Genomic DNA, 23,923 nt, shown 5'->3' on the forward strand with positions numbered 1-23,923 from the left:
ACAAATCAGAATTCCATAGTGATGGGGGGAAAGCAAATTCCCTGATAAAGAATGTTGCTTGCAAGGAACAAAAGGACAGGCAGAGAAAATTATCCATCACCTATTTTTGAAACAAAAGAACACACACATACAAGCCATCATAATATAACAATTATTTTGAATGTCTGGGGTAATGACCTTTTCCTCACTTGAAAGAAAGTGTGCCTGTTTTCTACATGCACTAATGTGGTCACAAATATACTTTGTGCCATTGGTGTTGCTAGTAAACACCTATTATAACTAATCTAATTAGTTAACTGCTCATTAGAGCTTCAGCTCCATTTTAAATTTTTTGATTGCTGCTTTTATATTGTTATTGTTGGATTTTTAAAAAAGTTTTCCTCTTGTTTTGATATGTGTGTCCTTTTCTTTACAACTAGAGATTGATGAATCTGTAAATGTTGGTTTCTCATTTTTCAACTCACATTTCCACAGCAGTTTATCTTAAAAAAAGAAACAACCCAAAACAAGTCCTCACAAATACCCACACATTTTAGTGCACAAATCTCCTAATATACATGTTTCCCTAGGCAGGTTCACCCAATATACGGTACACATTTTTGCAAGACATTGTCCTTACTGTAATGCATTTGTGTATGCTATTTTCAATAATACATGCATCTTAAATCACATTTCTTCGTAATAAACACAGTTTTGTACACATGTTTTGGTTGGAGAACTGGATCACAAAATTTGGAGATGTGTGAATTTCATAGGATAGGTGTGTTTCAGTTTGTACATTCATTCTGGGAAGTGTGAATTAGAGAGTTTCACATTAAAATGCAAATGGAACCAATTTTGTGCTACATCTTGGTAGCTACATTTGCTACTGGGCATCTAGCAGGTTTAGTAAACAAAACATGACTAGCAAAATCTCTGCTTCATATGTCTCTGCTAAGTCCTTTGAAAAGGTGTGCTATAAATAACAGGGATCTACCAGAGCTTCCATTACTACTTCCAAAGTCTGAAGTCTTTTGCAAAGCAAATTCATAAATTCTGGTTCATGTCAGCATTTACCAAACCCATTGCCTAGTTTTTCATTCTCTCTGTCTGCAAATTCAAAAGGCATTTTCGCAGGATGTTAGAGGAGATAATACAAATTTGTTTTATTATCTGAATGATGAATGCTTTGCTGCCTTGTGTTAAAAGCTCTTGTGCGCAGATGCATAGTCCTTGGTGACACCAGCACAAACCATAACTTGCTTTGGGTTTTGAGTAAAATTAAAATTTTGATTAATAATTCAATCAAACTGATTGATTTATCAAGAACGTTATCAGGGTTGGTGACAAGGTACTACAATTTCGAATTTGGTTAGTTAAGCAGATGTATGGGTACCCCCAACAAAATTTAAAATTTGGCTGTATAATTTGGAACTAATGTGATTTGGATAATGTGATGTGATTGGCCTGTTAATAAAAAATATTTTTAAAAAAATAGTTAAGCAGGCTGTCCAAGCTGACTTATTTATTATAAATAAATACGGTATTTATTATTTTCTTCTTATTTATTTTTATATACAAATATTTATATACCGCTGCATCATAAAGATATATCACAGCGGTTTACAACAATACAAATACCTAAAACCAAACAATAAAATTATAACAAGTTAAAAAGAAAAGGAAATTAAAAACAAACATCAAAAGACCATGGTGGGAGATGTGCTCTTAATTGCCTTACATAGGCCTGGCAGAATAGAAATGTTTTCAGCAGACATAAAAGTTGGCCCAGAAGGCACCTATTGAATCTCTATTTGTAGAGTACAGTGGTACCTCGGGTTAAGAACTTAATTCTTTCTGGAGGTCTGTTCTTAACCTAAAACTGTTCTTAACCTGAAGAACCACTTTAACTAATGGAGCCTCCTGCTGCCACCGCACCGCCAGAGCACTATTTCTGTTCTCATCCTGAAGCAAAGTTCTTAACCCAAGGTAATATTTCTGGGTTAGTGGAGTCTGTAACCTGAAGCGTATTGTAATGGTTCTAGGGGTTGCTCGTGCGTAAGCCGGTGCCAACACCTGGCTGGGTTGCCTGAGTGAACCTTTTCTGTCCGGACAGCCACTCACCCATGGCTGTCTCAATTGCTGGCAGAATCCGTCAGTGGGCGTTTCTTAAACTTCTTCCAGCAAAGAAGCTCTTTGACGCCTAGTCTCCTCCTACTCTCCCTGCGCGGAAGCCTTCTGCGCAAGGAGGGCGTAGGCAGCGGAGGACCCTTATTCTCCCCGCTGGTCCCCGGCAAGGGGTCATGGGACCGCCTCGCCGATTCCCCCATCTGCCCCCCTTCTCCACTGGTGCTACGCTGATTCTCTTCCCCAGAAGATGGGCAGCCTCTCCCCATCCCGGGACGCTCTCTGGAATCCCTCTGGAGCTTGCTCTCTCCCTCCGGCACTGATGGCAGTTCCCTGACACGTATGTAACCTGAAGCATATGTAACCTGAGGTACCACTGTATTCCACAGGACAGGGCCAATGACCCTAAAGGCTTGGTGTATTCTTGTTTCAAATGAGCCTCACCAACTCAGGGAACGATCTGTACATTTATAACATAGTTCTTTGTATTTTTAACTGTGTGGTAAGTCACCTAGAGACCTTCAAATAACAAGTAAATAACAATTCTACTAAAATAAAATAACAGCAAGGGCAACAAGAACAAAGTTCACAGATTTAGATAATTACTTTAGAAAGACTTATGCATGCCCAGTGGAACTTTAGACTTTCCACTTTGGCACAGCAAGTACCTATTTCATGTCATAAACTGCTTTATCTTGAAGCAATTTTCTGACTGCATGTGTGTCTACCATATGCAATTTAGAAAATGCAGTCCCAAGTCCCACTGAGCCAGTTCTCTAGATCGGAGACACTGAAATGGCTAACTCAATTTTGGGAGAAGGTCAGGGGCTATGTTCTAATATAATACAGATGTCTTCTGTGTGCAGTCATTGTTTGTAGTTTATTGACTTTTTCATTGTAACATTGAGCCATCATTTTAAGTGAGTTAGAATCATTTTCTCCAGGAGAACCAGACATGTCACTAAAGCAAGGCTGATTGATCAACCTAATAAATTTAATTAAGCAAACTTAATGATGAGATTATAATGCTGCGCAACAAATCTGTCTAGAATTTCACCTCAAAGAGCCTGTTCCTATAGATCAACTTTATTTGTAATGGTGCAAGCCTAGTCTTCTTTGTTTCACTTTAAAGTCCAAAATTATTCATAGGAAAGGGTCAGAGCAGAACCCCGCCACCATTTCTACCCATAATCTTACATTTGTCATTTCAGTTCACTGAAAATACTGCCTTGCATAATATTATATGAACCAATGATGAGTTAAAGTGAGCATGGTAATAATGCAAAGAATGTCAGCTCTCTACCAAAAGAGTATCCAGGATTTGATTGTTGACATCCAGAACTGTGTTATTGTTACTCGGCTGACATTGGGCTAGGTCTGGTGTGTCCTTTACTTCTGCTATTTTAAGCATCATCAAACCTTTGTGGTTGCATCAGTTGGGTTGCAATGAAAGAAACTAAAACATGGAATTCTGAATGGCAGTGTCCTCCCCAGTGCCTTGCAATGAAATTCAATACAACTCAGGGAAAATTGCTTCTAAGAAACATTTTGTGCACAATTTTGCTATGCTTAGACTGTTCTTTAGTTTTCTTCACACAGGAAAGAACAGGAAAGCTTAGATAATCCACACAGGTTTTAGGCAAGTGGCGTCAAAGAGTTTGGGTATTATCTTAGTGAAGGCAATGCCATTTCTGTCAAACACTACTGAGTAAACACACACTGCATACAATTCCTTGTTTGAACAGGGTCAGCAACACAATTTTTATTAACTTCTGTGGAATCAGCATTTCACTCTTGACAGTCATTCGAGATTTGTTAGAACCAGAACATTTCAATTCAAGCTCAGATTGGGCAAACTATTTCCATTTTTGAAGATGTTCCTGTCTAAGATACTGCCTTAGATCAGGCATTATATCCCAGATAGTCGAAACCATAGGAGCCAACTCCTAGGAACCACAAAAGGTTTGAGGGACCCAGCCCAGCCCACCCCACAAGTTGATGGGTATTGCCATTCAAATTGTGTGCATGCACACCATCATGTGACTGATTATGTGGGGTAGGGCTTACCTGTTCCTGCCCAGTATTTTATTCAATTTGGCACCCCTGGTTGAAACTGACCAACTTTCAGGAAACAACTAGAACTCACTCTATAGCCACATGCCTGTTTTATCACCCAGCTGCTACTGGTGGTGGTAGAGAATGTGAGGGTTGTGATAGGTCATTGTGGTGGGTTCTGTCCCCTGACTTTCTAGGATGTGAAGGGTTCAGTCTCCACACAGAACAGGTTGGCCATCCTTGGCCCAATGAAACAAATAGATCAAAAGAACCCGTGGCTTTTCTTCACTATATATATATTTCATCCTGGTACCGTTATCTACTTTTTAAGGCCAATTCTTAACAGCTAACTTCATGCCTTAAGCAAAAAATTTCTATTACAGGTAAAATGGACGCATGCATAAATCACATCCAATAGGGAATGCAGATTATTCTCCAACCAAATATTTTCAGTTAAGGGGCCCATTTATAAATCAATGGCCAGATTCCTAGCTAAAGTAAACTAAATAAGCTCTTTTAGCTTCTAGAAGGTGTTATCTGGCCTTTAAAAATCAATAATGTGCAGCCCACAGTGACATAATTATCATCTTTCTGGATGCGGTTCACTAAAGCATTGGCCCTGCACAACCTCCATTCACTTCAATTGGGCTTGCGTGAGAGCAGCACTCTGCCTAAGGAACAGATGGCATTATCCAATCAAACAGATCTTTCCGATAAGATGCTGTTTTCTCCCACAGCTGTGCAAGTCTCACATGCCCAGGCTTTAATATGCCACAGTGGTGAGGTATGTGGAATAGTATGGTTTGCCTATCAAAATACTCATATGGAATAGGAGCTTCATTTCATAAATGTCATGCACTAGCTGGTATAAACAACACAGGGAGAGAGAGACAGAAACCTATCCAGCCACATAGCCTTTAGGGATTTGTCTGCCTAAGTGTGCTATTACATCATCATGCAGATAAGCCAGAGATCAGCATGCCAAACCCAGCACACAGGGACATCATATGGATTTACTATGTTCCTAGGAAGTAGATTACAATCATAGGTACAATGTCTAGATCTATGTTTGTGACAAGTGCAGCATGGTCAATATACATGCCACCTTCATTTTTATTCAGCACCTTGAGCATCTTATTTCTTAGCTGTTTCACAATAATCTCATGAGAATAACTAGCTGCTTGGAATGATGTGCAATGACATATTACAACTTGCCCCATAAAAGGCAGAAGAAAAAGGCATGCTTGTTTATTTAGGTAACATATTGGAAATGAAAAGCCCATTCATGGTGTACACAGTGATCTTCCTAGGTCACCTCCCATTTCAGTCTCTTACACTCTGGCAAAAGTAGTGCTATCAGGGCAGGAAACTAATGATCCCAGTCAGCAAAATGAGTACAGTGGTACCTTTGGTTAAGAACTTAATTCATTCTGGAGGTCCGTTCTTAACCTGAAACTGTTCTTAACTTGAGGTACCACTTTAGCTAATGGGACCTCCTGCTGCTGCTGCGCCGCCGCGCGATTTCTGTTCTCATCCTGAAGCAAAGTTCTTAACCTGAGGTACTATTTCTGGGTTAGAGGAGTTTGTAACCTGAAGTGTCTGTAACCTGAAGCGTATGTAACCCAAGGTACCACTGTAGAAGGACCCCCTAAACAGTGCTTCCCTCATTTTGAAGTAAGTGGAGTCATACACATTACTATCTCAATAAGGTCTTCCTGGTTAGATCATTGAGTTAAGAGGCTAAAATAATCTAATTGCAGCGATGCCCAGAAAAGCATAGGTAGTTTAGTTAACTAACAGTTTGAAAATACAGTGGTAGCTCAGGTTAAGAACAGTTTCAGGTTAAGAACTTACCTCAAGAACGAATTAAGTTCTTAACCCACGGTACCACTGTACAAATTATGTGTCCATACAATTTTCCAGAATGCTTGAATATAAAAAAAATTGCCATAGTCCAGGAAGTTCTTTCAAGGACACTCCATATCAGCCAGCCTTCAGCAAGCACAATTTGGGATCCCATCCTGGCTTATGATGGAAAAGAACTGGTTGAAAGATGGGAGACTCGTATAACCAAAGCCACCATAGGATAACAGAAGTCAGGATGAAGAGCCCTGTTGCATCAAAGCATACCTGTCTAGTCTAGCATACCATTTCCTCACAGTGCTCAGCCTCTGGAAAAACACCGGGGAACATATGAGGGCAATTGCCTTCTGTTGCCCCAGCAGCTGGTATTCAAGAGCATACTGCTTCTGAACATGGAGGTTCTACAGAGCCATCATGACCAACTGGCATCGACAGACGTATCCCCCATGAATCAGTCTATTCTCCTTTAAGATAATAGATTGTGGCAGCATCTTGTTGCAACAGCCACATATAATATTATTCAGGAGCTTAATAGACATTGAGTTTCCACTGCAGCAAAAACAGGGGAAAGAGCTGGACTGACAAGCACTTGGCAGACCACAGAAGACATGGCTGGTCAGCTATGTTTTAGACAGCAATCCAGGCTGTTGAGGCCTGTCCTAGGAGTATGTACAATCATGCCCATATTTTCCAGTACAGCCAAAATACAGCTTCCCTGTAGCTCTATTCATAAAACATGATCAAACCAACAGTCTTCTCTTCCTAGTGCATGACAGGAAATATCCCTTTCCTTTGTGCTTTTGATGACTGGCGATCCTCACTTCTACAGCTGTTAGAAACCATTGATAGATTGTCTGAGTTTGGCTCCCTGTCCCTGGTGTTACCTTCACAAAGTATCTGAGTTATGAAAAACTGTCAACAACTAACAGGTTCCTTTCAGTGGGTCCTTTCCTTGTTTTATTCAGTCTCCAGAATATTCAGCAATACCATTGTAAAGGAGGTAGCCTATCATTCTAGATGTGAGCCAGAAAGAAGCCTTATGTATAATTCACCAAGGCACTGAAATGCCACTGAGGTAGGATAGTCCAAATACTGGGTTTCTCTCTTCTTCTTCTTTGTAGCTATAATTGTGCCAGCTAAATATAATGCTGAATCATTAGCTACTCGATACCTTCCTCAGAAAGCACTGAAGGTAAATAATATTTTAATAATTGACTCACTCGTCCACATGCACAAGCTTTTAAAAACAAAATCAATTAGGAACTGACATTCTATTGCATTTCTTAATATACTTTTGGTGGAGCAAAGCAGTGAACTCACATAAATTTTTGCTTTCTGATAGTAAAGGATACTTTTATTATTACATTTTAATGACCGAGGATAAATTTAGCAGTTGGTTTTAAATTCAAGGGAGCTGCCAAGGTAGCCCTGTATGCTACTGTGCTGGCATCAGGATTTGGAAGGCCCTTGGGCATGGCACCATTCAATGCTACCCTGACCTGGAAGAAGCAGAACATGCACACAGAGAATCCTTATAAGCTGCGTCTGCTTTCCTTGCATACTCTGCGTATTGCATACCCAAGTGGCAATGATTCCATTCTTAGATCTATGGGCCCTCTGCTGTCTCGTGTACTGCATCAGTTGGGGACTTGGGGCCTATGGCACCCTGTGTGAGGCCAAAATTTGGCACACACATCCCAGCTCCAGCCCTCACATTTCCTTCTCAAAGGTAAGGAGCTGCCTAGGCAGGGTCCTAGAGCCCTCGTATCTCCTTCCCAAAGCTGGGAAAGCACTAACTAGGCTTTGGGAAGGAGAAGGGAGGACTTTAGGACCCTGCCAAAGCCTGATGCCTCCTTCCCAAAGCCCAGCACCTAATCTACAGGGCTCTGAGATGGTGCCCCTTGGCTCAGTGCCCACTGTGTGCCCACTGCTCCCACAGCCCTAAATCTGCCCTGACTGCTTTGTTGTTGACTTGAATCAAATCTTTTGGAGGCCCTAACCTTTACACATACCAATGTCTATAAAAATACAGTGAATACCAGGTTATGCAAATGAACAACACACACCATGAAGTCTTTCTGTGTCTTAATAAGGGTGAAGGGTAATTACACTTTCTTTAATTGATTAGTAGCTAATAAATTAGGATGCTATTCTCAGGGGAGAAATCCTTAATTTGCAGCCAGTAAGTGGAGTTTTATAAAACAGATGTTCCAAATGAGAAGGACATATTGAAGCAATACCTTCCAACTCTTCCAGTTTAAAAGTACTTTAAAGGGAGAAGTATATACTTTAATCTCTCATCAACAGCTACTCTCATTGAGCCACACATATGCATTGTAATCAAGGGGTGGAAACTTAACAGTAATTTCAAAATATGCAGGTCCAAAAGTTGTACACCATTTCAAGCACAATACATGCACTTAACTGGGCCAATGGGGTGGGGGTGGAGATTTGCAACTGAGTCATTTGTGGGGAAATATTCTACAAGCGATCTAACTGTCAAGAATTTTCAATTCAGTCAAATGCTGCCATTTGTACTATGATGTTCAGATCTCTAAATCATCCTGTAAATGCATTATTATTTTTTTGAAAAAGGAGTTTATAGAATCTGGTGTTAAGGACTCCCATGCCTACACTGAGAGGCATCACATTCCATTTCTTTTTGTTTTAATTCATTTTCTTTTTTAATAATAATATTTTTATTAAATTTATTAAATTATCAAATATCACATTTTAAATTAAACATCTTTTATTATACCTTGCATTCATTGACTTCCCTCCCTCCCCTTTCCAAGGTTCATTTAACTTTTCCACCATTCCTGCATATTTTAATATATCCATCTAATTTAATTTCCCTATCTTACATCATTTCAAAATGTTATACTGTTGAATTACTTTAATACTGCTAGCATTTTTAACTGTGCACAATTATTTTTAATATACTTGACAAAACATTTCCACCCCTCTTTAAATACCTGTTCCTCTTGCTCTTATTCTACTTGTTAGACCTGCTAATTCGGCAAAATTGAAGTTATGAATTTTCAAGATTTTTTTAAAATCACAAATTGCTGTAAAATGTGATCAACCGAATTTAAGAATGGATAAGTGAGAAACTGAGATAATCGAAATTGGCAGCTCCTTCTACTCCTCACCACAGCCAAAGCCCAAATATGGAGGGGGGGCAGGTGTGATTCTTGAAGATATTAAGAGCTTTAGAAAAGCTATGTGACTAACCTAATGGTGCTTTAGAAGATAATGTTTCAGAATTATCTCTCTTGCATGTGCCTTCTGAGGTATGGTTGGTGGCTACGTACAAGAGGACCTTCTCTGTGCAGGTGCCAAATCCATATGTGAAACTCTTCACCCCATGAGGATGTTATATTTTATTGAGTAGCACGAGAAACTGTTTTATACTGCATCAAACTATTGGTCCATCTTACTTAGTATTGTGTACACCGTCTGACAGCAGTTTTACAGAACTCTCTCAAAACCCTACCTGGAGATGCCAAGTATATTTCTCTTTAACATGCTTCCATTTTTTGTTGTTGTTTCATTTACGGTAGTTTATTGAGAGTTCAATTTGGCTATTTGTAATCTTGCTCTTTTTTGCTGCTTTTAGCCTAGAATCATAGAATCATAGAGTTGGAAGAGACACCAAGGGCCATCGAGTCCAACCCCCTGCCAAGCAGGAAACCCCCTGCCAAGCCTGGTAGCTGTGTTTTAACAATGGATTACTGTTATGTTTATGATTCATTTTTATTTTGTAAGCTGCTTGAAGTGGGGCATTTATAAATTTGTGTATAAATATCAAATAAACATTCCAGTAGCAAAGGATTGTTTTAGATGTGCAAGCCACCACACTATCTTTTTGCGTGGTGAATTATTGGAGCAGATAAAAAATTTTGGTGACGTCCCAGAGATCAGTCCTAATATCACTTTTCAGATTACACTGAGCAGCAGGTGTGGGAATATGTGCAAGCTCTCATAAATTGTATGCACAACACAGTGCAGTTTTCCTTCACTGTAAGCCAGTTAGACAGTAAGGAGGAGTCCAATGCACCTTCCCAGCCAACATCTTTCTACTTTTTCAAACAGTTGTAAGATTGTGTTTACATTCTAGACTTAAACAGGTTTCAGTGACATTCCATCTTCACAGGGAATACTGAGAACTGTGGTTCTGTGTGGATGGACAGCATACGCTTAGCATCCTTCACTACAATTCCCACTTTAAGAGCTGTTATGACAATGGAACAGACTCCCTCAGAAGGTGGTGGACTCTCCATCAAAGGTTTGTAAACAGAGGTTGGATGGCCATCTGTCAGAAATTATTTAGCTGTGATTTGTACATAGCAGGGGGCTACACTACATGAGCATGGGGCCCCTGTCAATTCTACAATTGTGTGATTTGTGGTGCAGACATATTGCAAATGTCAAAACCACTTTGCTCTGTAGATTGTATTTCATGGCTTGAACCCAACACTAGTCCTACTCAGAGGAGACCTATTGAAGTTAATAGGTCAATTAATTCCAGTGGGTTTACTCTGAGTAAAATTCTATTGCATACAATTTCCCAAAATGAGAGTAAGAATGGTGATACTGGGTGACGTCCAATGACACATGAGTAGAATGGGACTTCTCCTTCTCTCCCCCTTCCACCTCCCTGAATCCAGCAAATTTGCTCCATAAGGTCCTCCAAGGGAAGAGACAATCTATTCCACCAACAGGGTCCATTTCACTGGCAGATGGACACTACTGGATTTCATCAATGAAGTTGTATAAAAATAAAAGCATGTACTTTTCCGTACAATGATTATTTAATCCAAAGTAATTCCCGAGACAGAAGGCAGGCCAGCTGTATTCTGCAAACCTGACACCAGTAGGTTGAGGATCAGTGAGCCACAGAAAGCTTCTGATCTATCCCATGCTCTCTAAGGATGCAATGTGGCAGCTCAATGACATGCCCCATCTCCTCCAGACGGGTCTCTGGGATCTTGAACACACAGCTAGTTAGTGACACACTGCTGCTGGGATTCTGCCTCAGCGCAGGCGGCAGTTGCAATTCTGTTTGAACAGACAGAGCAAACACAGGCAGATCACGCACTACAAAAACAACTCAGGCACCTGTTGCTTCCAGATAATAGACTAGGAATCAGATGCATGGAGATACTGTACTACTGGACCAGAGGGGCAGCATGTGAGCTTGAGGGTCCAATTCATAAGAGCTTTAAAGAAGAGCCATAATATATTCTAATGTGAGGAGTGCTTTCTTACGTATGTATAAATTAAATTAAGTCATGAAATAGGATTTGGAAATATTTTTGGCCCAGAACGGCGGCTTATCCATTTGAGAGAAACACAAAAGCCTGAACCCATATAGTGTAGGGTGACTCCATTAAAGCCTGTAGGTCTACTTTAATATTTTGAGCTGCTATCAGAATGTATGGCAATTTCAGCACTGTGCAGCTTTTGTTATTCCCTAACATTTTTTGTAGTAAAATTTCATCAAATACATGAATAATCTTTGAGTGGATTCAGGAATTGGCTTGGATCCTGAGTTACCCTTCTGTTCATCAAAGGGCATTTGATCCAGTGGAAGCTCCTGCTGGGAGGAGTGAGGTGGGACAGGCAGTTCTTGCTCATTTCACCATTGCCACAACACTCCCTCCCTTGCTCTCCTGGGATTTTTGGCAGCCATGGGAGACAGTGATAAAAATTGTTCCCCATCCTAATATTCTGATTTAATGTTCAAACCTTCCCCATAAATGAAAATATCCAGTTTTTCTTTATTTCCACACACAAATCAACCATAATATATTTATGTCTTTCACACATAGATTATATTTTTTTTATGTCTTTCACACATAGATTATATAAGCAGTGCACTCACTAACTAAAGCCAGTAGACATTCCAAAAAGCAGCCTAGGTGGAAATAGGTGCTAGTTCATGCGTAGGCGTATGAAATTTAAAATTAGCAGCTGAGACAAACTTAGCAGCTGAGAGACAAATATGAAAAAAAGAAAAGAAAGAAATTCCCAATTCTTCTATGGAATGTGTAGTCAAGAGTAGTGGGAATCAAAAGTTACATTCTGACAATAAATGGTTAGTCTTCATTTTCAAAAATTGCCATTTCTTCAAAGGCACTTTGCCAATTAGTCTGCAATCCTATACCTACTTATTCGGGAGTAAGCCCCACGACATCAGTAGAACTTACTTCTGCATAGGGATCTACAGGATTGTTTTGTTAATATCTCAGAAATAGCTTGGTGATGCATAATTATATAAACTGCACCCTACATTCCACCCAGCACCCAAGGAAAAAAATGAGAAAGGACAAAGCAAAGTTATGTACATTTATGTGGAAGTAAGCCCTAATATGTTAAGTGGGATTTACTCGCAGTGTGCATAAGTGTGCATAAGATTGCAGTATTTCTAAAACACACACACACACACACACACACACACAAGCACTGAGCATTAGTTTGACCAATGAATACTACCAGGATCCAGTTCCCCATAGACCCATATAAGGCAAGATCCTCCTATTTTTCTTTAATAGATCACAATTGCTTATACTGCATGGAATAAAACTTCCTGAGGTCCTCCAACTTTAGGAGGTAGCATGGCATAAATTATGGAGAAAATCAGTTGGAACAGAGAGTCTCAAAAGTACACCAGAGCACATGGGACTCACCACACAGTCCTTTGGATTTCTCCCACAGATGAAAAAACAGGAAAACTCACAAGCTAAGCCTCTATTAGGCTGTAGGGTTGTTACTTAAAAAAAACAACAACACCTAAAATTGTTACCATACATTTTTCTGTGAATGTTATCAAGACATGTAACATAAGCAAATATTCTAAACATTTTTGGTGAGTCTTTAACCACCATCCATTATCTTACCTTTGCAGCAACTGATGAGTTGGGTTTCTCCAGCAAGTCCCATAGTTTTTTCCTTTTCTCTGGGCAGCAGGCATTGTCAAACTCTTCCCCTTCTCTTTCTCTCAGTGTCTCTGCCTCTCTCCTTAGCTCTTCATTCATTTGCTCTTTCTTCTGATGGTATCTTGCCTGGCAACAAGATTCTAAGTATATCTCATCAATCCCCCAGTAGTCTAGCTCTTGGCCAAAAGAGAGGGCACACATTTCCTCCATCATGTGTAGCTTCCCCGTCCTGTAGAAATTCAAAATGGAGGTGAAAGCACCTGGGTGTCTATCAAAGAAATATTCATTCTCACTGAGATTATAGTCATCACACACTTCTAGTAAGCATTCATTTGTATTGCAGTCTCTAAGCTTCCCTAAGCGTGTTCGTGGAAGTCTATCTAAAGTCCTCCATAGAACTTCATGGTTGAGCCCCCCTACATTGATTTTGACTCTCCTTGAACATGCTTTGCTCCGGATTATTTCCACTGGTTCTGGTGGAAGGGACTGGGTAGACCTTGAAGCTTTTTTGTTTATCCCTGGAGGAGCCCTTTCGGCCATCCTGACAAGGAAGCAGCAGCAACGCCAGAGTCTTTAGGGGAGAAGCACAAGTAAGGTTGGCTCAGGTTGGGTCCTCTTCAAATAGGGTCCTCCATTTCTGAAGATGAAAGAAAAATAAAGCCATGGCTTAGGATACTGTAAAATATTGTAGCAATTTACAATGCTGCAATGAAGGCAGAAGGTTTCACAGGAGGTTCCACATTTGGTAGCATGCTTATGTGCTTATAGATGCTACATAAATTTTATGGTCGCTGTAGAATGTTATAGTAGCCCCAGCTGAGAACACATCATGAATGGCAAGTTGGAAGTTCTCAATTTCATGGTTCATTAATCCAATACTAATGAGGAATGAGGTTCTGTGGGTGTGTTCCTTCCACTACAAGGTTTGCATTACTGGATTGATATTTAAGCTCTACTGTACCATATTTAGTTGGGAAACTAATCTGCAATCTGGTAAAATTCTGCAACTCCCCCCTACCCACTAAAACCAGTATTCTGAAGTCAAAAGCTTCCCACACAGTCCTTTGGTGAATTGTTTGTTTGCAAAGGCTCTGTGGAACTTCTGGGTGTGTGTGCGCGCGCACGCATGCATGTGCGCGTGTTTGCAAATGCATTGACTGCACAACTGAGTTCCCCATGGGGAACTTGATAGCACCACCATTCCCTGCAGAAAGCAGGGCTGAACTCACCACCATTAGATGGGGGCAGCAAATTCAATCCTGCTGGACTGGCTGCCCAAAGGTCCCCACAGGGAACCTGAACATGCAGTCAATCCCTGCAGAAAACATCTCTGCAAACCCTATGCTTGGTGCTTTGCTGAGCATAGCACTGACAAAGCCCCTTGCACTGTTTTTGCCCGGGATCTAAAGATATTTAGTGATGGCACCAGGCAAAAAAGACCCATTCTTGTGTTGCGGGCGTGCACTCTCACACACATGTCCCCATAAAATGTGAACTTCTTGTGGTCTAAATGGCTAATTTGGGAGTTCTTTTTCAGAAGGCATAAAATTTGAGGAATAAACTCACAGATATTCCTTGTTTTTTGTCTTTGAAATACACACCTATTACAAATGTTTGGCTAATATCAGTTAATTGAAAGAACATTGGGCAAAATTATTTTACTTGTCCACACAAAAGAGTGCCAAGTTGTTTTGAAACACACAAATTAGGTAATAATTATGTTTCTTTTACTATGACAAGCCTTTTCTATTTCATTATGTGAAGAAATAAATTCCATTCCTCTGAAGACTAGCACGGATTGCCCTTAATCAATAATGACAAGGAAATTGCTTTAAATCACATTTATCTTATATTTCTTTTCAGAAGAATAGATAATTTATTTGCACTTGTGAGAACAGATGGAAAAAGCGATATTGCAAAACTCACTTATCTTCTTTGCAGTGAGCCATCAAATATAAATATCATTAGCAGCTTTATCATCACCTGCAATAATTGCAAAGTCATAAGTCACAAAGGTTCTGGCTTTTCATTTTTTAAAGAATTTATCCATCAGCTCTGCATCTACCCTGAATTGCAAGGTAAAACAGGGTGATTCAGGGAAGGTTCCCATGTTGGACCGTGCCATTAATAGGACATATTGAGTCATAACATGAGTTACTCTGTGGCCTCAGCTGTCCAAAAAACAAGGTGACTGTTCCCAACCCTCCCACCCCACTCTACCACACAGAAATGAAACCACACTGGATAGCGCTCAAGAGAATGTGGGAGAGAGGTGTGTGTGGTGTGTGTACTATTTTGATGGACAGATCTAGTTTTAATCACATTGAATTATTTCCCCAGGGCACTCCTGTCACAGAGATTTGGGTGTGGAATTTGGGTTCGGGATTAAAATTGAGTTTGTTTTTTATGTAGATCTATGCCTTCCCCTGAGCAAGTAAATTGAGAGGTTTCCTTCTTCTAGGGAGAAGAGTATCTCCAAAATTCCATGTTGGCTGGCAGAAGTCCACCTCCCATGAACAAACCTTGGGGTAACAGGGTGCTTATGGGGGGGGGGTGCCATTTTTTGACAATAGTCTTTCTCTGGGATCTATTATGCTTTCGCCCCACCTCCTCACCCCCAATGCAAGTCATTGTATGCCCCCAGAAGAAGAGACTATTTCCCCCCAAACTTCTGGTGCTGGTGATATTTCCCATACCCCAATATTTTCTGGAGAACCATGGACCCATGCTCTTTTTGGCACGCCCACCTCTATGATCCCTATTGCACCCACCCAAAGCAGTAAAGTCTGCCCTTGTAGGAGATCAATTCATTTAACATTCTGAAATTTGGTAGCTTTCATCCCCCAAGAAAAGGTGACCAAGCCTCCTAGTTGCATCCAATTCTGGCAGAAAATGTGTTGTCCCGCATCAAAGTCATTGAATGTATTTGCCCACAATTTGGCATGGGTTATAGAGATTCTAGAGATTTGCTCTCCCTGCAAATTTTAACCACTTGTGTGAAAAGCACACACGAGAGAGAGAGAGAGAGAGAGAGAGAGAGAGTGTGTTTATAGTGAACAGGGGAGGGGACTTGGGTTTTAACAGATATAATTGAGCCCCCAGTAATGGGTCAAATTAGTAAGACACAGAACACCTCTGATCAGTCTGTTTTCCAAAATTAAAGATACAAGTTGAATCTTGAGACCAGTACACACCTTTAGTATTCTGCATTACACTATGAAACTCATTTGTGACAACCTTTTATGGCAAACAGAAAATCTGTCAAACCAAAGCACCTAAGTATACAGAGAACATAATTCTATAATATTGATCTTCACTCATTCATTCCTGACCCTTGACAACATCACTTGAGAAAATAAATGTCACAGGACTCAGAAACAGCAAGAATGTTCATCCTTGCTCCAATCACTCTCTCATTTATGATTGCCCTTGTGTGTAATTTGAAAATACGTTTCCTTGAGTTTATAGATTTTAAATTATTTTCTCATTCTGTCGGTAAAGGCTCCTATGGCATCTTTCTACTTTTAGTTTATTTGATGTACTGTAATCTAGTTTCAGATGCTGTCATAACAATGAGTCATGCTTTGTAAAGCTTTAGAATGATCTTTTGCTGCTTGGCTAACTGGTTCCTTGTCACAGCTCATTACTAATACTTGCCTTTTCATCTGACAACTGTGGGCTACCTTCCCAAAAATCGCTTCTAGTACACCCCTCTTCAGCATTACTTATTTCTCCCTCAGCTGACATAAAACATTATAGAAGATCTGACTTTTTGGAGCCAAATGTGTTAAATATTACTAAGGGCAAAGTTATTGTATTGTAAGCTCCTTGGGGCACAGGCCTTTCATTCTTGTTCATTCTAACAGCACCATGTACATACTGTACTGTAGATGGTGACTTATATTGGGGTGTGCACTGACTTTGGATGAATCCAGAACTGAAGCAGCCAACTTTGAACAGATTTTCAAATCTGTCCAAAATGAATCAGGATCTTTCTGAAGTACCTTGAACCAAAGCAGGGACCTCTGAAGTACTTTGGGGAGTTGGAAATAATAAAAAAACACCACTGGTGATAATGTTACAAAAATTGGAACATTTCCCTCCAAGCTTCCCATATAAGGAAAGTGGAAGAGTGAAGGGAAGGGTAGGGAGAACTCTTTGGTGACTGACTGGTATTGGTGCTAATCAGAGGAAAGGATTTTACCAGAGTTCCCCAATTACTTTGTGCTGGTTGGTGAGGGGAGCTAGCCGGAGCAGGAGCCCCTTGTATATGGCCTATATGGCATTTAAAAATTGCTTTGTCAAAAATGTATATAATTTATGTCAAAACTTTAGAGACAGAGCACAGCCACAACTGATGCACATGGAGTAGGGGGTAAAATTAAATGTTCTGTAGTTTTTAAAGCAACCTGCTCATTCAAAACCAATACATCAGTGACAAGTCAGTGGCAAGCTGGAGAGCCAGTGTGGTGTAGTGGTTAAGAGCGGTAGTCTCGTAATCTGGGGAACCGGGTTCGCGTCTCCGCTCCTCCACATGCAGCTGCTGGGTGACCTTGGGCCAGTCACACTTCATTGAAGTCTCTCAGCCCCACTCACCTCACAGAGTGTTTGTTGTGGGGGAGGAAGGGAAAGGAGAATGTTAGCCGCTTTGAGACTCCTTCGGGTAGTGATAAAGCAGGATATCAAATCCAAACTCTTCTTCTTCTTCAAGTCTTCTGTGCAAGTTTTCTCCTCAGAGTATTAATATTCTGTTTGCAAAGAATCTTTGCACTCTTACTTACAACTCAGCTCCACTAAACATACTGGCACTTACTTCTAAATAAGCATACACAGGGTTGGCTTGTCAGTCTACCAGCACAGTCGGAAGGTGTGTGGTCCACAATGGATACATCACATTGAGGCTATTGCCTGGGTCATTTTCCTCTTCCTCATGACTATTTTTCCAGTTGCAATGCTACTATTTATGCATTTTCTTCTTTGCACTGAAAAGTGTTGCTTCACTTTATACTTACGCCAGCTGCACTTCAAATCCTTTTCCAATAAAGTTATTATAAAGACCCAAGGACAAGGCTGGGGAAGTTGGCCCCTAGATGCTGTTGGACCCCAATCCTATCAGCCCTAGCTAGTAAAGTTGTAGTCCAAGAACACCTAGGACAGCCACAGGTTCTCCATCCCTACTCTAAGCTTCACTCTTCATGACGCAGCAGAGCACATTTTCCTAAACCCACTACTCAAACGCAAGTGTACAAGTGATAAAACATGTTATTTTCTTCCAATGGAAGCTTGAAGTGATTTTGCATAAGGGGCTTGAGCAAGCCTGACAAAAAATATGTGTGCTAAAAAAAAAGGAGGGGTATCTGTGTAAGCGGACTGTCCCCTTGTACCATTTCTCATCAGTTTAGAAGACCGTCAACCCCACAGAATCCATCGTCTTTTCTGCAGCCATCCAGTTAACTACCCAACTCCATAACTGTGTATGGGCAAGCACCGCATACAGCAGTTTGAAAGTACCTGTCAGGTTTAATAGCAAGAGCAGAGAAAGAAGGTTTAGTCTAAGAGTGACCTTTAAGTCCCTTGGCTCTTAAATGTGGAATGTGATTAAGTTCCAGAAGCTTAAAACGGCCCAGTTATCATCAGCAAACCATATCATATCTATACCCACAAGGGACTTTTCATTTCAACTGCAGTCTTCCAAATATCAGAAAAAATATTATTGTGCAATCATCATTATTAGCAATAGTAAATCAATGTTAAATTGGCCCAATATATATTAAGTGCAGATGAGCTGATTTGTTTATTATGAGTACCCATAAATGGGTACTCATAATATGTATGGAATGTATGGATTTAGGTTTCTGGCCAACCATCTATGTTTTTCCCCAGGATACACCATTATACACACAGCCTAGTTATCTATTTCCCCCCTATAGTTAGTCAGCATATTACCCACGGAGCATGCTTAACCCTCAGTGGACTGTTTTCAGTCCCTTTCTTAGGTGTCTACTTCCAAAGATGTTTGCACTTCTGAAAATCTTGGGATTCCAGCAAGCATGCTTATACCCTCTTTGTTATGACTACAAAAGGATTCATGTGGCTAAATAAATTCGCTTTTCTTATATAATGTGTATCATTATGTGCACACACACACATAGGTGTTGGCTTTTTACAGCAGTATACGGAAGAAGCTCTATGAACACTTACTGATCATTCTAGGTTTTAGGTCTTTATATATCTATTCACATACATATAGTGATGTATATTTGTCTATATTTTTTTAAGAACCCTTAACACCGATCCAATTTTATTTTTTCATGAGAAACTATCTTACAGTATTCTTAGGCCCTGTATAGAAAACACATACAATAAAGTAGATGTAGATACCAGCAACAAGAACAAAAGTGAACACTGTTTCCATTCAGAGTACTGCAACAAGCTAAGATGTTTTCTATAATTTGCACTAGAAATGCAACAAGTTTTAATGGTGTTATCTCACTATGCCAAGCACATACTAGAAGGATAAATGTCATTGGCCATGAAGAATTAATATTTATTCTGCTATGATGCCAAACCCACATGGGAGAACAAGAGATTAATAACAGTCAAATTTTGAAGTATTATGGTGGATCTTTCCTACTCAAATTTCTAAGCATTGAAGCTGCAGATGTTCTACTCAGTCAAGCTAGTAATACCTCTATGTGGCTTTCTGAATCAACTGGTTATTTTCAATTCTGTGACTTTTAAAGACAAGGGCAAAGTGTCATGACCTGAAAGATGTGGGTTGATGCCATGTGATGTAGATTCCAAGCCAAAACACCACAAATACAAGCATCATATTTGGAAGTAATAACAAATACATAAACCATAACGCTTTAATGCATGCACATGCATTAGAGAGAGCCACTGCCATGTCTGCTGAGCATAGTGTTGTTTTAAAAAGTTAAAATAGTAGAGTCCCTAATCCAAAGCATCTTCTATGTTATTAGGTATAAGGAATACATTATTAAGAAATCTCTCAAGGTATCTGTAGCTTAACATCCAAAAGAGAACTACAACCTCTGTCTGATGCAATGGGTTCAAGTAATGGTGAGCTCTATCTTTAAAGTATTCTTTCCTAATGAAGAAAACATAAGGTAGAATGCTGAATAGTTCCTGGCTAAAAAAGTTTGTAAAATATTATTACACCGGGGATGGACACACTCTAAGAAACTGAGTATGAAAATTAAGTAACACACCAGGAAGCACAAGCTATTTACGGTAATCATAGTTGGAAACAAAGGAGAGGTCCCTTTAAATCTGTTTCTCCCTCCTTGCTTTTGAATTCCAAGTGCAAGATGTTAATTAAACTTTTAAAAACAGTGCAAACATAAATAAATGCATGCACAGGCATCATGAACGCACCATCAAGCTAAAAGATGTTTAAAATGCTTAAGCTAATGGAGAGATGCTTAGAGGTGCAATCCTCTTGTACAGCATCATCAACCAGCCCCCCCATGTTGATGGCGAGACACTTAACTTTCTTTTTGGAGAATAAGGCAGAAAAAAGTTCAGGTTGTACTGCACGCGAGAACAACCCCCATCAAATAGAGGAAGACTGGTGCCCTTAGCGCACTGAATAAGGCTGCTGAAAACAAGCGACAGCATGAGGAAGGCAGGGAACAGCTTAAGGAGAAATTGGATTCGTTTGGTATAATAATGTTTGGGCTGTATGCCATGGGTGTAGCCAGGATTTTTGTTGGGGGGCAGGGCTTTTGTTAGGGGTGCAGAACCTTGGTTTGCTATGTATTTATATTTATTTTTATTGATTGGGGGGCAGCTGCCCCTCCGTGGCCCCCACCCAGCTATGCTCAGGCTGCACACCTCACTGTTCTGATAAAAATCTTTTCCATATTCGTCAGTTTAAAAAAAGTCAGGGAGTTAGAATCACGCCAACCTTACAATCATCATTAGCTAATTGTGTGGTTTGATTTTGCTGTCTCTGAAGTCAGCAATCAACAAACTACGGTCAAGAGATTGAGCCATGTTTGGAGCAGGAGTTCAGGGCAGACCTTTTCTCCTTGCTTTGCGTGATGCTGAGCTGGAAGTCAGAGGAGCCTGACAAACTTGAGCAAAGTCTGCCTGTTTTAGCAGCAAAGCTCTCTTGAGTATCCAGCAGGTCTCACCCTTAAGGCGCCTGCCCAGCTCTGCTGCTATTCTCCTCCTTTTAAACCGACCCTGGCGGCTTTTCAGCATTACAGGATAGGATTATTGACTGAAATCTGTTTCTCTTAGTGGTAAGGGCTTGATGGCTGTTTGTTTGCAAAGTGACCCGACTGCCTCTTGGCAATGTTAAGAGGTGGTGGGGAAACAAGCAACTGCCAAAATTCATTCATTTCATCACTGATGTGGCAGCTGGAGTTTGGGTGGCAAGTTAAAATATTCAAGAAACTGTAAATGCATTGTTTATTTTTATCTTAATCATTATGTAACTTAATTTGAATGAAGTCCAGGAGGTACTATAAATATGGACAGTACGTACATAAGCTGTATGCACAGACTTACTTGTACCCAGTGTTTAAATATATCAAGCTGCTTGACAGCTTTCATATTGTTTATATAAAAATGCCCCACTGTACAGGTGAGCATGTACATCTCTTTTTTTAAAAAAGCCCCAATTCACAAAACCTCCACTACACAACTGTACAACTATGTGTTTGAATATACTTAACACCTTTATGACTTTTTCAAAACCACCTTGGTTTAAAGGGGCGGGGGAGGAAGCAGCCAAACTGTCTTTTTAAAATTCAGGCTTTTCAGGCTATCATCAGGTTACTCCAGTCAAGCCATGGGGGGGGGGGGAGGGGAGTGCAATGTGTGTTTCAGTATGATCCTCTACGAGGGGCTGCTCTCCTGTTTTTGACAGCTCAAGAAGCACAATGAACATGCACTCCACAGTTTGTCCAAGTGTGCACATTATCTTACAAAATCGCTTCAATCCATGCATCCACAAGCAGTCATTCAGGAGGCATGTGGGTTATTCATAAAAAAACAACCCCGTTTCTGTACATGGAAACAGCCTCACTCTTCCCCGCCTCCAACCCCCCCCAACCACCACTTTTTCTGCTCATTAACCAAGAGAGCCCCCCTACCCCACCCCCTTCCTTACAAATATTTTTTAAAAGCATCTCCCCTGCCCTCCGAGTCCACTTGGAGCCATATGTCAGTCTCCAACCTCCTCTGCCACTACCGGGAGCGAGGATGATTCACGAGCGAGTCTTTTCTTCGCTTTCTTTTCTTTCCAGACTCCACAATGAGGCAGAAAAGAACCCCCCCTCCTCCCCTTTCCCGCTTACCTTCCTGAGACAGACCACGCTCAGCATAAACACTGGCGAGGGAAAGCACAAAGGCTCCGGAATCCCCTGCTGCCTTTCCAGAGGGGGTTGCTCTCAGGTTTCCTTTGCAAATGATCTGTTGACAATCCGCGGTGGCAGAGGCGAGAGAGGGAGAGGGAGAGATGGGTTTGTTTTGGTTCGGGAGGGGTGTGTGTGTGTGTTTCTCTCCCCCCTCTCTCTCTTGCCCCTCGCTGATGATTTCCCCCCCTTGCTCTGTATTCCTTACTCCGAATCACCATCTCCTCTGGGATGGAGAAGGAGGAGGAGGGAAAGGAGCTGGTGCTGGTGGAGGAGGAGGCTGGAGAAGGCAAAGCAAGGGGGAAGCCATCCTCGCTCGTTCACTCGCTGTCCGTCCCTGCTGCGAGCGCTGGAGGATTGCAGGAGGAGGGAGCCAAGGAATTGCTCCTCCAGCCCCACCGTAATCTCCCCTTCGCTCGCATGTGATGGGGCGGCTGGTGGCCGCCGCCGCTCCTGAGCGTTTTTTTTTTTGTGTGTGTGTGTGTGTGTGTGTGTCTGCGGGTGGATGCGCCGTGCAAAGCGAGCAGCAGCCGTTTCAGCACAGCGTGAGGAAACCGACACGCTCTTTTTTCGCTCTCTCTCATACACACACCCTCTGTGCATGCACACGTTAGCGCGATCTGCTCTTCTGGGGGTGCAACATTCACATCCCCAAGGGGGAAAGGGCTCTTTCGTCCCGTCAAACACAAGGGGTCCAATCACCCAAAGACAGACACCAGCTTGATTTCACTTGCTTTGGACAGGGGCAGAGGGCAGCTGTGGGGTGGAGGTACCTAGTTTTCTCCAGGTTACCTAACGGTACCCAGCCCCTGCCCCCTTGAATTGTTCCGAGGCTGGGGGCTACCCCATCCCTGATGAACACAGCTCAGCCCCGGGATGCCTCCCCCCACCCCAAGCCAGCCCTGAAACGCGTAAAGTACTCCGAAAGAGAAAGGGCTTTGAAGCACATGGACACGTGTCTTGCCCTCAGCTTTCTTTCAGTCGTCAAGAAGAGGCCTCTACCCAGCACATCGGGTTTCGCTTCTCTGTTGTTTTCCGGTTGGGGCCGCTTTGTTTACATTTTGTTTTGCAGCTGAGTTGCTGTCAGTATTTCTCACAATGTGCGGCTGGAAATGTTTTGTTTTCCCGTGTGCAAACTTTTCAATAAATATATTGTGTGTGTGTTTATCAACCCACACGGAAAGAGGCAGTCTCTCTTCGTGGTTAGAGCAGGGCTACCCAATCAGATGCCCATCCATTAGCCAACGAAGTCCCTTTCTCCTCTGCTGAAATTAAGTTTGAAAGAAGAAAGTGTTGTGGTATTTGCTTAATTGTGGTGTGTGTGGTGCCCACAGCAGTTTCCTGAGTTTGCAAAAGCCTGGCAATTCCTGGCTGTTGGACTGTGAACTGGGAGATCAGCTTCAAGTCCTTGCTCAGCCATGAAGCTCACAGAATGACCTTGGGTGAGTCACTGCCTCCCAGTTCAACCTGCCTCACAGGGTTGTTCCAAGGCTAAAAGCCAGGATGGGAACCTATGTATGTCCCCCTTTAGCTCCTTGGAGGAAAGGCATTATTTAAATGTAATAATAAATA

At 41.3% G+C, this 23,923-nt stretch overlaps 1 protein-coding gene across 1 annotated transcript in view; it reads right to left on the reverse strand.

The window, feature by feature from the left end:
• The window catches only part of KCNB2 (potassium voltage-gated channel subfamily B member 2), a 146,226-nt gene extending 132,620 nt beyond the window's left edge, over positions 1–13,606 (reverse strand). Inside the window, exon 1 of the mRNA XM_083747628.1 lies at positions 12,927–13,606. Coding sequence (XP_083603754.1) covers positions 12,927–13,505 — 579 coding nt within the window. The 5' untranslated portion in view covers positions 13,506–13,606. The remainder of the gene's footprint in view (positions 1–12,926) is intronic.
• Positions 13,607–23,923: the final 10,317 nt, after the last annotated feature.

The sequence above is a fragment of the Podarcis gaigeae genome, assembly GCF_964106915.1.
Source record: "Podarcis gaigeae genome assembly, chromosome: 7".
NCBI classification, from domain to species: domain Eukaryota; kingdom Metazoa; phylum Chordata; class Lepidosauria; order Squamata; family Lacertidae; genus Podarcis; species Podarcis gaigeae.